This window comes from Pollachius pollachius (genome assembly GCF_949987615.1).
Source record: "Pollachius pollachius genome assembly, chromosome: 5".
Taxonomy (NCBI): Eukaryota; Metazoa; Chordata; class Actinopteri; order Gadiformes; family Gadidae; genus Pollachius; species Pollachius pollachius.
Genome location: NC_136938.1, coordinates 19726495 through 19741436, shown reverse-complemented (window position 1 = coordinate 19741436; position 14942 = coordinate 19726495). Strand labels below are relative to the sequence as shown.

General features: G+C 44.2%; 1 protein-coding gene across 1 annotated transcript; it reads left to right on the top strand.

Moving 5' to 3' along the window:
* Positions 1–306: 306 nt before the first annotated feature.
* On the top strand, positions 307–9922 carry LOC307075526 (synaptotagmin-9-like; the record flags this gene model as incomplete). The annotated part of the gene is made up of 7 exons (XM_079736142.1): positions 307–499; positions 3430–3934; positions 4444–4993; positions 7777–7897; positions 7995–8166; positions 8635–8764; positions 9860–9922. Exons 1-7 carry the CDS (start codon positions 352–354, stop codon positions 9920–9922), a joined length of 1689 nt encoding a protein of 562 aa, XP_079592268.1. The 5' UTR covers positions 307–351.
* Between the last annotated feature and the right edge of the window lie 5020 nt (positions 9923–14942).

The window sequence follows — 14942 nt, the reverse complement described above, 5'->3', positions numbered from 1 at the left end:
TGGATTCAACCGGTGGCACATCTGTGACTCTGAGGGAGAACCGATGAGTTTCATTTGAAATTTGACTTTGTTGTTGAAAGTAATCCATTTCAATGTATCGGAACTGTTGCTTCGCCTCAGGATTTCACGACCGATATTCCTTTTTGTTGCTGACACCTCACCACAATGCCTCCTCGTATCCCCGGCTGGCTGTAAGGTTACGTGCTTGTGAATGAGCGCTTGACTCTCTATCGGTGTTCGGGCAGCAGCAGCAGCAGCAGCGTGGTGGCGGACGGAGCGGTGTGTGGCACTGGTGCGGTGTGGTGTGGTGGTGCCTCCGAGCCCCTGCATTTCTAAGCATGCTGGTGGGAAATGCCTGGAGACATAGATTATGAGATTTGTCAAACGGCACTAGAACTTCTGTCCGATCTTTGCTCAAGAGGGGAAGTGCAGAACGACCACTGCCTGGATTTCATTTACTATTTCCGAGACCTCGCCAGGCCGCGCCACACGGATTCAGGTGAGGGGGAACCGGTCCGCTGCATGGCCACTTCTCAACCTGCATGACACTTAGGAGATAGTCTGCCTATAGGGGTACTCCTATCAACCCAAAACGCCGAACAGATAACTTGTTGCACTGTGTAAGGTTTTGTTTTTATAGTCGTGTTTCGATCCTGTTTTTGCATTTGGCTTTGAATTGTGTCCCATATAGGTCCGTTCATTATTATTTATATTTTTTAACAATGGTTTACTACCCGTGCGATTTGTAAATTGGTCCACTAAGCTACTTCATGTAGAATAGCTTTACACGCCAATTTGTTTTTGTTGGAGTCGAGATTTGTAATGTTGTAGACACCACTACACATTTTAATATTTAATTAATTTCTGAATGCATTACCTTTAATGAAGCCATGTGATTTGTGTAGGCGGCGGCTTGGGGGGGATGGGTGTCGGGGGGCTGGGGTTTTTCATTCTTACATGTCACTGCTTCTTGCACATTCCTTTATTTGTGCATCACTTGACGTACTCATTGCCTTGATTGCTACCTTCACACTGACAGCACGGTCCCTGCAGGATGCGTGTCCGAATAAGATCCAAATGTGGCCAATATGATGCTTGCTTCTCTGCAAACCAATGCAATGAGCACCTGATGGTGGAAAACCAGTTCAAGCGGCGTCATTTGTTAATCCCCCCCCCCCCCCCCCCCCCCCCCCCCCCCCCCCCCCCCCCCCGCTGGCAAAGGGGCGACCCCAGAATAAATCGTTTCTACGTGGGGTTCCTTTCCTCGTGCACTTTTAATGCAAATAATGTGTCATAGCTGGCGAGGGTTATCTAACTCATTTGGAGAATGAGGGAGCGCGCCACGAGTTGCTATTCGTAGCTGTGGTGAAATATGTCATCCGGCTGTGTGGCAGCAGGCAGCCTTCATTCAATGCCCAGGAACTGGAAGAGAGCGCGAGGCGCTGGGAGAATGACTGAATCCAATTTCAGAGACATGAGCCAGATTGACCATGAGTGACTGTGGGTGTGTGGGTGTGTGTGCGTGTGTGTGTGTGTGTGTGTGTGTGTGTATGTGCTTGTGTTACATTTCTTTACAATTTTTGAACACGACTTGTATGGATTCATTTAAATATGTGTCAATCATTCCCAAATATCAGTGATATAAATAATTGATCAATCATATAACTGTTATTTTTAATTACTCATATTAGTCATAGGGTTTTTTATAACAGAGACTCATAGGCACAGAAAGGCAAAGTTAAGGAAGCAAATATGGCCTATTCCGTTATCTTTAACGGCTCCTGTTCAGTAGGCCTACCTCGAATATTTATAAGCATAATGTCTTACATGACTATGGCCTTCTGTTCCTTATAAATACCTCTAGTGGATGCATTCGCAGACTCATAGTTAACCACATTCCAGGCCCTCCACATGCATGAAAATGATGTGTCCAGCATTTATGCGATGGGATCATACGCGAACACTTCACGCTTTCAAGGTTCAAGTTTCTCAATCCTTGCGTGCTCGGCGGTGGGTGACCTCCGCCTCTTACTGAAACTTTGATGCGGCGGGGCTCTAAATTTAGATCACCCCTCTGTGGAGGGGCTGCCTCTGTCCATGAGCTATATAGGCTGCGTCTATAGAGCAGTCAGTCCCGGCCTATGTGCAGAGCTGTCTGCCAAGGTCCCCCAGGTCTATAGAATCAATGATCCCGGTCCTTCAACCTTAGAAAGATTCCTCCGGAGCACACAGGGAGACAAGGGCTCACGCGGATTCCCGTGCATCTACACAGCGGCTACTGAAACGAGCGCTACGTTGGATGGTCACCTGTGCATTTTAACATCAAAGCGTTTTGGGGATGTGTAGCGGTAATGTGTGCCCAATATGGACCTAATGACATCTTAAATCTTCTTTATTATTATTATTATGGTTGAACAGGTCAAACAGCGGCTATATCTGATGTTAATTATCAATGGACCTAATGACATCTTAAATCCTTGTTATTATTATGACTAGTTTATTAATAGGTTAATAGATTTTGTTATTTATACACAGTTTGTGGTTTTTTATCAATTTTAATTACTATGTCCCAAATCAAATAGTCTATATTTGTATAACTTAATTTAGTGTTGTGCTTGCTTTAAAGATGAAATCATTCATGATGAAATCATTAAAGCAAGACTTGAAAGAAATTCAACAGTGGGTACATCAGATATCTATTTTACTCGAGGCAAAATGTAGAACGCATTTTGCACATGAAGGGTAATTGTCTTCGCTTTTTGCCTAGAGGTACAATCCCAAAAAAATAAAGAAAAAATTAATACATAAATGCTATTTCTCAGCTACCACATTACTTTTGGTTAACAGTGTAGAACACTATGATCTATCAAGCAGTGGTATGTGGAAGTTATGCATCTGCATAAGCAAGCCTCCAACACAGTTACATTTTTTTGTCCTAAATTTCTTTCTCATAATATCACGACACTACGAAAGCATCCTTGCATTTTCTCTCACAAATATTCAGGTCTCTTCTTCCTTCAAGACTCTTGACATTTACACATGACTTTACAGGTCATTAGACATCCGATGCTATCCGATGCCGTACCGGGGTGGGAGGGAGACAGAGGCTGACATGGGATATTATGTAAAGATTGTTCTACCAAGAATTTGCTCACTTGGTGCGTTCCACAGAACATAAAGTACAAAGTTGTTCAGCACCATCTCATCAATTTGTTCCTTCCCTTTCAAGCACGGAAAAAACTGAGAACGTGAAGGGAAGCCCTGCTGTAGATGTCAAACCGAGAGCTTTTACGTTACAATCCCCAGAGCAATAATCTTGACGTGAAATTACTTTGCTCTGTCGTCAGCGATCATGCCTCCGCCTCCTCATCTGACACAGAATGGCTCGAGCATGTCTTTGCTGCATCCTGTTGATTTTCCTCCCGCCAGATGTATCGGTGAGCCTGCTCTCCCTGGTGGTGACAGCCTGTGGCCTGGCCCTGTTTGGGGTGTCCCTCTTCGTCTCCTGGAAGCTCTGCTGGATACCATGGAGGGAGCGCGGTGTCTCGCTCAGGACCAAGGAGTCCCAGGGGCACTACAACCCCGCCATGGCACCTTTGACCCCGCACAACCTGGCCCCACGGCAGCCCGTGTACACGGCCGTGGACCCGCCGCCCCACGTCCGCCGTGAGTCCCGCGTGACGTTCCCCCCCGCCCGCGAGCCCACCCCGGTGGCGTCCGTGGTGTCGGTGGTGGAAGCCCCGCCCACGCCGGTGTCCCCGCCCCTCGAGGTGTTGCCGACCCCGGAGGTCGCGATGAAAATCAGCCACACGTCCCCGGACATCGCCCTGGACGCCCAGTGTAAGACCCGGGAGAACGGGGTCCACACCAACCCCCGCATACAGAGGCAGACCACCGAACCGCCCCCCTCGGGGCGAACCATGGCAGAGATTGGGTGAGTGTGCGATCGGTCTGAGGTTAACACGCTTTCCTTTGGTGACTTGCTTTTCCTAGTTGTTGTGTTGTCTTTTTTGATGATTGATACGTTTTGTCACATGACATTAACTGATATGAAGCGCTTTAGCATCCTCCTATCGTTTAAAGGTCCCATGACATGCCCCCGGGTTTGAGTGTGATTAGCCGTTACAAGCCGTTTTGAAAATCTGTCTCTTATGACATCACAAGTGGGCGTGTCCACCTCGATCACCTAGTGTGACGGAGAGATGTGTGACGGAGAGATGAGCAACGTTTGCTACGGTGCAATGGGTAGGCTGGTACACTGATCTATCCAGCACACATCTAGGTGGACATGCATGTCATTAGAGACAGATTTTCAAAACGGCTTGTAACGGCTTATTACACTCACACGCGGTGGCATAACACGGTACCTTTAAATCTTTGAACCGATGAATAAAACGTTTGTTTGCCATTTTTGTATTTTCCCCCCATTCCGCCTCTCCGCAGACAAGGTCCCATCCGCAGACACATGAACCTGTCCAACCCGGACTTCAACGTGGCTCAGTTCCAGAGGCAGGACTCCCTGACCGGGCTGGGTCTGGGGCGGCTCAAACCGGAGCTCTACAAGCAGCGCTCCCTGGAGGGAGAGGAGGGGGGCCGCCGGGGCGGGGGCTGCGGGCGCCTGAACTTCATCCTGCGGTTCGACTGCGACCTGGAGCAGCTCATCGTCAAGATCCACAAGGCGGAGGGTCTGCCGGCCAAGGATTTCTCTGGGACCTCCGACCCCTACGTGAAGATCTACCTGCTGCCCGACCGCATGACCAAGCACCAGACCAAGGTGCACCGCAAGACGCTCAACCCGGTGTTCGACGAGGTCTTCCTGTTCCCCGTGGCGTACTCGGAGTTGCCCACGCGCAAGCTTCATTTCAGCGTCTATGACTTTGACCGCTTCTCGCGCCACGACATCATTGGACAGGTCGTGGTGGACAACTTCCTGGATCTGGTTGATTTCCCGCGGGAGACCAGACTCTGCCGAGACATCCAGTATGTTTCCACGGTGAGTCGGCAGATGTTCTTTTTTACATGTAAAACTTAGTCATAAATGTCTGAGATAAGGATTGGTCCCACGACTAATTCATTAATTTATTAAGTCATTAAGTAATTTAGCAGAGAGACTTTTCTCAAAAGTGACAATGGATTAAGATACAGGACATTAAAAAGCTAACAGTAGGGGTCAGGGCATCATGTAGGCTGAGGACAACAGCCTACATGCCTATTTCATTTTCAAAGTGATCATCAAAAAGTCACCTCATTTGGATCTTGTCTTTTCCGCCAATGTTAATACATCCCGTAGCATTTTCCCATTGTTATTCTTGTATCATATTGCAGCCAATTATTACAGGGTCAGAAACATTAATTATGAATTGAGTTGTCTTTCAGCATCCTCATTGTCACAACATTGACCTCAAAATTAAAACAATATTTACACTACTAAATTCCTGGGGGGGGGACACAATGTGTGCAGGGATTTGTGTCTATGTGTGTGGTGTGTGTGTTTGCTTGCCTTATTAATATATTATTAACATACACCCGACTGCCTTGACACCTCTTTATTCCTGTTAATCTAGATAATCCCATCAACTTTATCCCTTTAACCCCCAACAGAATAACTGCTCTAACATCATTTGTTTTAGAGCTCTGTGATGTTTGATCACATACTCACAGGGGCATTGACTCACTAACGGTAATGCCAGTGACAGTAATGGGCTGCTAATCCCACTGTGTACCATCCACGACACAGAGGGCTGAAAGCTGAAAAGAGAAAGGCCATGAAGACGTGATTGAAGAAGACCTTTGACACTTGGTGTAGACATAAATAGACCGGGAGAAAGGATGACAGCTGGGATCAATTTTTTGGACCATTGCAAGTTACTGCAATACCATGACGGATGTGTGGATAAGACCCTGGAGGTCGAGCAATGAAGAGATAGTCGGTTATGAATCATGAAAATGGTTATGGTAGAGGCATTCAGGGCCATGACCCACCTGAGGACCAGAGGTCTCCGTCTCCAGGACAGAGACCTCGGACACTGCTGAACTCTCGCTTCTGTGAGGCGAGAGTTCAGCTTTCCCACATCAGAATGTGGGAAAGCGTTTGTGGGGAAATGTGTGCACAACAGGAACACATTCACAAACGACCTTGCAAGCACACATGTGTTTGGGCAGCATGGGTTCGTAATGGACTGTTGATAATTGTCTTGTAAAGAAATCTAAAAGCAAAGTATGAATTATGGATATTACCCTTGCACCTTTTGTATTATGATTAGTAGTACTAAAGTAGCAGTAAAATATATAAATACATATGTTAGCTATGTGTTTATATGTGTGTTTTGGGTCTCATTATTCTCTAGACTTAGAGTTGCTTAAATCCTCTAGATTGGTCAGGGGGGGAGTCTGAGTCCTGCAATCTGAAAAACAACTTTTAATTAATCTAAATGCCAGCGTTTCCCTGAGGGAACCTCTGAAGTGTTCATATGGGCACACGATAATCCAAACTTTCCTTTTGCTACTTGTAATACTCTTAAACGGAGACCTGGGCAATGGAGACCTGTTGGTTTGAGAATATAACCTAGACCGAACTGAGTCCAGCCCAACAAGTAATCTTCTTAAGTCATATAATGTTTTAACAGACTTTCAGTACTATGAATTGGCCAAGTTGATTTGAATGGAAAAGTGTTGCATGCATGCACAAATGTTTCTACTATGCCGAGGGATATCAGTATTGAAGGCGCTGAAAGCGATTCCATCGTTTTTTGGCAGCTCGCACTCCCCTCCCTATTCCTCATGTCACCTCATGTTTTTCAACTGATCGAGGGCCACAGTAATACAGAATTTGTATTACTATTGTCTGTTCCTTGAAGTGCTGGAATCGTTAGCTTTGCCGGTTCCGCCATTTTCTGTAAACACTGAAATCCTGCAGCCTGTGTGTGAACGTGCAGAGAGGACCGCTGCTTTCTTCTATTTACCGCAGGGTGGAAGGGTTGAAAGTCCCATGTTAGGGACCAAACACTCTGTATCAGTGATGTTGTCTATCAGAATATAGAGCTATTTAAGACTGATTGTAACAAATAAATACAGTGCCTTTGGGAGTGTGTATTCATCTTACTAGAACAATTGAACCATGTGGGAGAGCACTGGCTGGTCCATTAGAACGATTCATGTGGTATTTTGGCGGGCAGATTCTTCATGCTTCTCACCACCTTAGTTTAGTTATTTTGAGCAAAGGTGATAATTGAGTTTCTGCATTTCAACAGAAGAACTTGCCAAAAAACATTTTAATCTTGGAGCATTTGCTACGGGGACCTTCTCTTCAAGTGAATGTTTTCTGGAGGATTCTTTATTGGTACCCTTGCTGTTATTTATATATGTTTACAAACAGAAGGGTTGAGATTTGAATGTCTTGAACTTGGTTTGCTAATATACCCATGGAAGAGTGGTCAGGGATGTAGCATGAATTATTTAAAAAAGTATTATGCAAATATAGCACAGTATTTCTATTTTTGAAATGTCATGGCTTATACTTAAAACAAATGCAAACATAATGCATGTCACCCATTAAACGCAATCATAAACTTGGCAATCCCCATTGCAATCACATCTGTATCCATTGCACGACATTAGCCAGCCAAAGTCGGTAAATCCGTCCACATTAATTGCTTTTAATATCTTCACAGATTGCTTGATTGTGTTGGCAGCCTTTGTGCAGCAGAATGAAAGCCTAATCACGATCCTCAAGAACGGCATGAAGCCGGTGTGTTAATACGATGTATTTTCCTGCAGGATAACGTGGACTTGGGCGATTTGATGTGCTCCCTGTGTTACCTCCCTACTGCGGGCCGACTGACCATCACCATGATAAAGGCTCGCAATCTCAAAGCGATGGATATCACTGGGGCATCGGGTAACGATGGACAGCTTGACTGTCCATTTTCCCTCTCTTTATACCCGTGACTCCTATTCCGAGTGTTTTGATTCAACCACCCCGTCTTCTCATTCAGATCCGTATGTCAAGGTGTCCCTAATGTGTGAGGGGCGGCGGCTGAAGAAAAGAAAAACCTCCACCAAGAGGAACACACTGAATCCTGTCTACAACGAAGCCATTGTTTTCGACGTTCCCCCTGAAAACATAGACCAGATCAGCCTGCTGATTGCGGTGATGGACTACGACCGGTGAGCGGCACCCGGAGATCACTCCTCTTACTCTCACATCGACCACTTCCCGGACTTTCATCCTCTAATAGCCCCTGCCTCAAAGCTGTTTCCACGGGGGTCTGTGGGATGTTCGAACAGCCTTCAGATGACCGGCTTCTGACTTATAATGCAGTGTTGCGCTTTTCTTTAGCCACCAGATCCCCCTTAAACCTTATTAAACTGTCTATCTCTACTGGGAGTGCATTCTCACATAGTCAGGGTTTTGGGTATGAATCCCACTGAAGTCCCTCTGGCTAAGAACATATGCACTCACGGTATTGTATTAGGATAAAAGCATCCCCCACATGGCCTTTATTATGATTATTACATCAAAATGTCCATGTCCCGCTTCCCTTTTCAAAACTAACTGGTCACGTCCGTGCTGCTGATGTTAACGGAGTTGTTTCAGCCATGTGGGTGTGATTGTGGGTCTGCTGTGTCCTACAGGGTGGGCCACAACGAGGTGATCGGTGTGTGTCGGGTGGGGAACGACGCAGAGACCCTCGGTCGAGACCACTGGAGTGAAATGCTCACTTACCCAAGGAAGCCCATTGCCCACTGGCACCCTCTCGTTGAGGTGAGAGTTAGTGTGTGTGTATGTGTGTGTGTGTGTGTGTGTGCGTGTGTGTGTGTGCATTTGCATGTGGACATGCGCTGTATAGCTTGATGCATCACTAGCATCTGGGGGAGGGGGAAATCTGTACTTACCAGACACTGAAAAGGGCTGTAGCCTATCCTATCCTAGCCTATATGTAATGAAAGCTATTATTGTGTGTGTGTGTGTGTGTGTGTGTGTGTGTGTGTGATTGTGTAGACTACTACAGACTATGAAAACGATTCCCATATCTCAATAGAATGAATCTCAGGACTCCAAAAAAAACACTTTGCAATTGTTTCTCCTTATTCATGTAGAATCCCCAACATCGCTTGCACACACACACTGCCATACACATTGTATCTTCCTCTGTGTGTGGGGGGGAGGGGAAGAAGGGGAAGATCCATGAAGGGGCTTGATATGACCTGAGGTAAAGGCAGTGGTGAAAGGTGGAGAAGAGGGATTGTGTGAAGCAGAGAAGCAGAGAAGCAAGCGGGCTGAGCAGTAGAGTGGTTATGACCCTGTGCACTCAGGCTGCAATAATGGCTTTATTGTGTGCAGCTCAAAGGAATAGAGAGGTGGAGACGATTGAGATGGTGGCGAAGACCCATGAAGAAATATATATCAAGACTTGCCATCAAGTATTCTGTTTCGATGTTCCTCCATTCTAAATTCTTACAGAGAAAGAGAGAAAGCGAAAGAGATGGAGAATACTTGCATTATTTATATTCGATTTTTCCAACACGTTGATAGAGTTATTATGACATGTGTACAATGTGCCTGTCTGTTCAAGTGGAGTGAACCACTTTGACTGTCAGTGGCATCATGTTATTGTCTTAACAATTGAAGAGATTGATATTTTAATGCAATAGAATAGGAGAAGAGAAGAATATTGCGTCATATATATTGTTCCATATGTGGACTAATATTTCATTGTATTTTGTGAACTTTTTACTTTTAGTTAATAATTCATGGGACCACACCATACTCAAATGTGTTTCACTTTCCTATCAAACGTTCATTTTAATTGAAAAGGTTCACATGTTTGTGATGTTGTCATCGCTCTCCTCTCCGCAGTACCAAGGAACCAGTAGCCAGGGGGGCTCCTGTAATTCCCTGAAGACCCCCCCGTCACCGTAGCCTACAGGGGATGAAACCTGGCAGGTCTAGCGACTCCCTTTGGGGGTCGTGGGTCACGGTTCTCATCGAGGTCTGCCAAAAAACTATGGAGATGACACCAAAACTGAGACGATGAGGTCCTATCGGCCGCCCTCAAAGCTTTGCATGGAGGGCCAGACTGTATTAGTTGCATGTTGTCGAGTGACCACGAGAAATTAATGTTTTAATTTCTTTTTTCTGTCGCTGCAAATGACAAGGCTGTTTTTAAAAGAAACCTGTCCCTGAGCCAGTTTGTTTGTGGTCTGTTTTCTACATTGTCCTGCTATGTGTGCTAATAGGCCCTGTCTATGCAGTGTATTTATAGCCAGTTGAAATGCCAGCCATTCAATCTGGTGATCTGTCGGTGCATGAGGTTATGGTTTGATCTTCTATCTTTTCTCTGTGTGTTTGTTCCTGCTCCTGATTTTGGAAATAGAACGTGGCGTTTTTGTCAGCTAATCATAAAATGCGGTGGCGTTTCCTTTCTGCACCTGTGTGTGTGTGTGTGTGTGTGTGTGTGTGTGTGTGTGTGTGTGTGTGTTTGTGCGTGTGCGCGCGTATGTGTGTGTCTAAGTAAAATATTCCAAATGGTATTAGTAATATTTATTGTTATAAAGTTTGGTGGTGATCCACAGTGATTGCCAGTAGAGTTGTTGTCCAATCCCCTTTGATGCACAACCGGGTTGGTTTTATATTAATCTAACATATTTTTGAATGTATTAGAAGATTTTTATTTCAGAAGTTACAAAAAATCAACAATAAAAGACGTTGTAATGTTTTTGTGATAGAATCAATTACATGGAAATGAAATAAAAAGATGTTTTTTTTTAGCAATGGTATCGACTCGTTGATCTTAAACTATGAACATTATACATTCATTTCAACTGGTAAAGACTTGCATTAGAAAAATGCAATCCAAAAAATGCAGCAATAATATGCTATGGTGCATCAAATGCATCAAAACGATGCATTTTTTTAAACTGTACTTAGTCCTTTCTAATAATGAATCAAATGAATAATGAATAAATTAACTAGTATGCCTCTATGGCAGACAAAATACCTATGTTTATAAGCTTTATACCAATGCACATATTCTTATAAATATGCACCTGCAAAGAAACAACAACAATTATTGGAAAGTGAAAGCATGGGTTTCAGACAGGCAGCGGTATGATGCTGTAATCTTTTCTCAACAACCTCAAAACGACAAATAATAATGACTGCCACTAACATTCAAAATACAAAAACACCTCCACAAAGCATATATCTCAGTCTGTCTTCACTCAGCTCAACCATGAGTGTGTGTGTGTGTGTGTGTGTGTGTGTGTGTGTGTGTGTGTGTGTGTGTGTGTGTGTGCGCGTGTGTGTGTGTGTGTGTATATATAGGCGCGTGCAAGGGTTTCTGCCTTATAATGAGCCGCGGTACACTCTCAGGTTCCGTGTGCCATAACAAACGTGTTCTCACATGGCTATAGGACCGTTAATGGTAGGATAATTAATCAGCACTCTTGACGTTCAGTTAATTGGGCATACTTCAAATGATGCAATCTACTAATAAAAATCAATCAACCACCAACATCTCTCTCCTTCGCATGTCCTATTAACCATGTTCTATGTTCTGATGGGAGCTAAGCCGGGAAGACAGAGCAGGTTTAACAAGCCAGGGCTATTTCTCAGCATATATGTCCATCATTTCATGCCAATGGGGAATAGCTATCCTGACGCGCAATGTTTTTCCACTCACAACCAACGCCACACATCGGTGGAGCGCTGTGTTCAATTTTTTTTGTAGGTGGTGTCCGCTAATCTACCAAGCTGCTATTTTACATTTGGATTGCCAAGGAGGGCTCCGGATGAATAATGCAGCCATCATTAGCATGTAGCGGTGTCACATAAAGCAGAGCCTTCAAGCCTGCAGTTGCTGTTGTCAGGTTGGAAAATGCCATGGAAAATGGGGAGAGCGGGACTGTGTGTGAGAGTTGCCGTTAATTAGGGCCCCAATATATAAGCCTGTATAGGGAGCGGCAAGTATGTCACACACTGGTAGTTATGCTGCAGTTATTATGCTATCATTGTCAAAGTACAAGAAGGAAGTAGGCCTGCTATATAATGGTGTATACATGGCATCAGTGGCAATGGTGCAACAACATGTCTAGGCCTATGTTTTGTCATTGCTATAGGCTTCCTACTTTTACTTTTCAACATGCTTTTTTCAAAGCAATGCATCAAAGCAGTTTCTAAAAAAGATCTGCAATCTCTATACACTTCTCTCTAGAAACATATTACAAACAAGTCTCTCTTAATGCAATGACATCAAAGATTCTCTCGCAAACACATATTTTTGACACCTTTAAAAGGTGTTGAAACCCCTCCGCAACGCATCCTACCGTGTGCCATGTTATAAACATTGCCCTTAACGCCAAACCATTTCCATATGAAAAAACATGGAGGTATATATACATCGCTCCTCCCTGAAGGCAAATACCCATGGGCTTGCTGGCTGGGGCCGTGGTGCCACAAAATAAATTAAAAAAACTAAAACCAAGAAAGTTACATAGAAGTAGTGCTGATGAAATCGACAGCAGAATCCGAACAAGAGGCAGACATGATGGTGAGTGGGTTGGAAGTTATTCAAATATGAACCTAAATATAGCCCTGGAGTGTGGAGGATGGAGGGAGGCTGTTCAGCTCGGTACTGGTTGGCACCGTAGGAGAGTTTTGGCTGTGGATGGGAGCGTGTTTGGTACCATGATATTGGAACACAATGCTGGAGGTGATCTTCAGTATTTATAAACAAAGTCTTTTGTATTGCCTACTGTGGCATTAGTTCAAGCCAACCAATTTTGTTTAATGTGATTTATTTTGGTTAAAGACTAGGGCAGCAGCTTTATTTCACTCAAATTAAGTAAAATTTGGACAGCTACGGATAGCCATTTTTGAGGATTCTGGCTCACGTTGCAGGTGGTTTTAAGCACAGATATCTTGTAATTTAGAATATCACCACTCAATCTACACCCTTGTTGCTACAGATCTCACTCACATGTCTCTCGTTGGTTCATGCAAGTTTTCGTTATCCTTACAAAACCCCTCGGTTTCCCTTCACCTCGGGCTGTCTTGTTTTCACCACCTTCGAGATAGCTCTCAGATCCCTTCATGGTTTTGTCCGTTCTGTTTCCTATGCTTTGTGTTTCTGCCAAGCTGTAAATAAAACACTATTGTCTGCTCTTTTACGCTGCCTACTGAGCACGCCGTTACATGGATATGATGTTCTATATGGATAGAGGCCCCTCAGGTCCACAAGAGTCGAGAATAGCTAACTTAAATACTTGCATAACCACATGAACCTAATCTGCGTTGTCTGAATTTTGTATCTGCCAATGTTTGATTATAAAAAAGCAAATGTGTAAAAAACGTATACAGATTCATATTTCTCTAGGATGTCAAAAAGTTGATTGATTTGGTCGCTATAAACTGTGGGATCATCCACTGTGCATTCAATCTGAATGTGTGTTGAACAGTGAACGCAAGCATGTAGTGTATCTTTTAAATGATGCTCTCAGATATCTGGGCATAATTTCCATGGCGATGGAGGCTATCTTCCATTATAGACTTCATGCTGAGGTGGCCTAGTTAATTCTCTTTTGATGAGGTCCTGATTGTTCTTCCTTCCCTTTGAATTCAGCATGTTAACACTGCTTTGCATATATTTAAGTGCAAAGTAACACAGTGCTTATGTTACACAATGTGTGCATTTCATGTATTCTAAAAATATATTCTGTATTCAGAATATTGGCGGGGCAATTCAAATTGTGTGATAGGGTCCATCGATTCCTTAAGCCATAATCAAAAGGTTGTTTGAACGAAAGCTGAACAGACTCTAGAGCTAACTGGTTCAGTCTGGAAAATATTGGAAATATTAATAAGGTAAAAAAATAAAGAAGATCCCCATCGTGTTGCATGTGTATGACATGTACCTCCTCGTGTGGTGCCTGCCGTGTGGAGCACCGCCCTCCCATGGGCTGCATATCAAAGTGGCCTATATGCAGACACGAGTGTCATGCGAAGCAGTTCTACACCTCCACCGGCATCGTTTTCACTTGGGAGAACCGTTAACTAGGGTGTTTCACTTAGGGGGAGCGGTTAACCAGAGTGTTTAACTGAAGATGAGAGGTTAACAAGGGAGTTTAACTTAGGAGGAGCGGTAAACTAGGGTGTTTAACTGAGGATGAGCGGTTAACAAGGGAGTTTAACTTAGGAGGAGCGGTTAACTAAGGTGTTTAACTGAGGATGAGCGGTTAACAAGGGAGTTTAACTTAGGAGGAGCGGCTAACCAGGGTGTTTAACTGAAGATGAGAGGTTAACAAGGGAGTTTAACTTAGGAGGAGCGGTAAACCAGGGTGTTTAACTGAGGATGAGCGGTTAACTAGGGTGTTTACCTTAGGAGGTGCTGTTAACAAGGGTGTTGAACTGAAGAGAGGTTAACAAGGGAGTTTAACTTAGGAGGAGCGGTTAACTAGGGTGTTGAACTGAAGAGAGGTTAACAAGGGAGTTTAACTTTGGAGGAGCAGTTAACTAGGGTGACTAACTTAGAAGAGGTTAACTGACTAACTAGTACGACTAGTGTGGGACATCCGCACCTGGCAAACAGTGAAATTATCTCAAACGTGGTTCAAAAAATAAATACATGACTAAATAAAGTGCGAAACCTGCTAATCAAGGGATATTGGATATAGACATATTTGTATGTGCATCCATCTCCACGTCCTGACTCATTTTGACTCAAATCTCGATCCTCAGCTAAGATACGGAGCGTCATCTGCTCATACTGCCCATTCACCCTTTGAGTGAACAAAGTGAGGGTAAGATATGGACACAAAGCCAGTTCAGGGTGATGAATACATCACAGAAAATATTAAAATGGGTAGGCCAGAGGTCATCAGAAGATAGGCCACAACATGGCGACAACATGAATAGGGGCATAGAATGACTTTGGAATAAGATA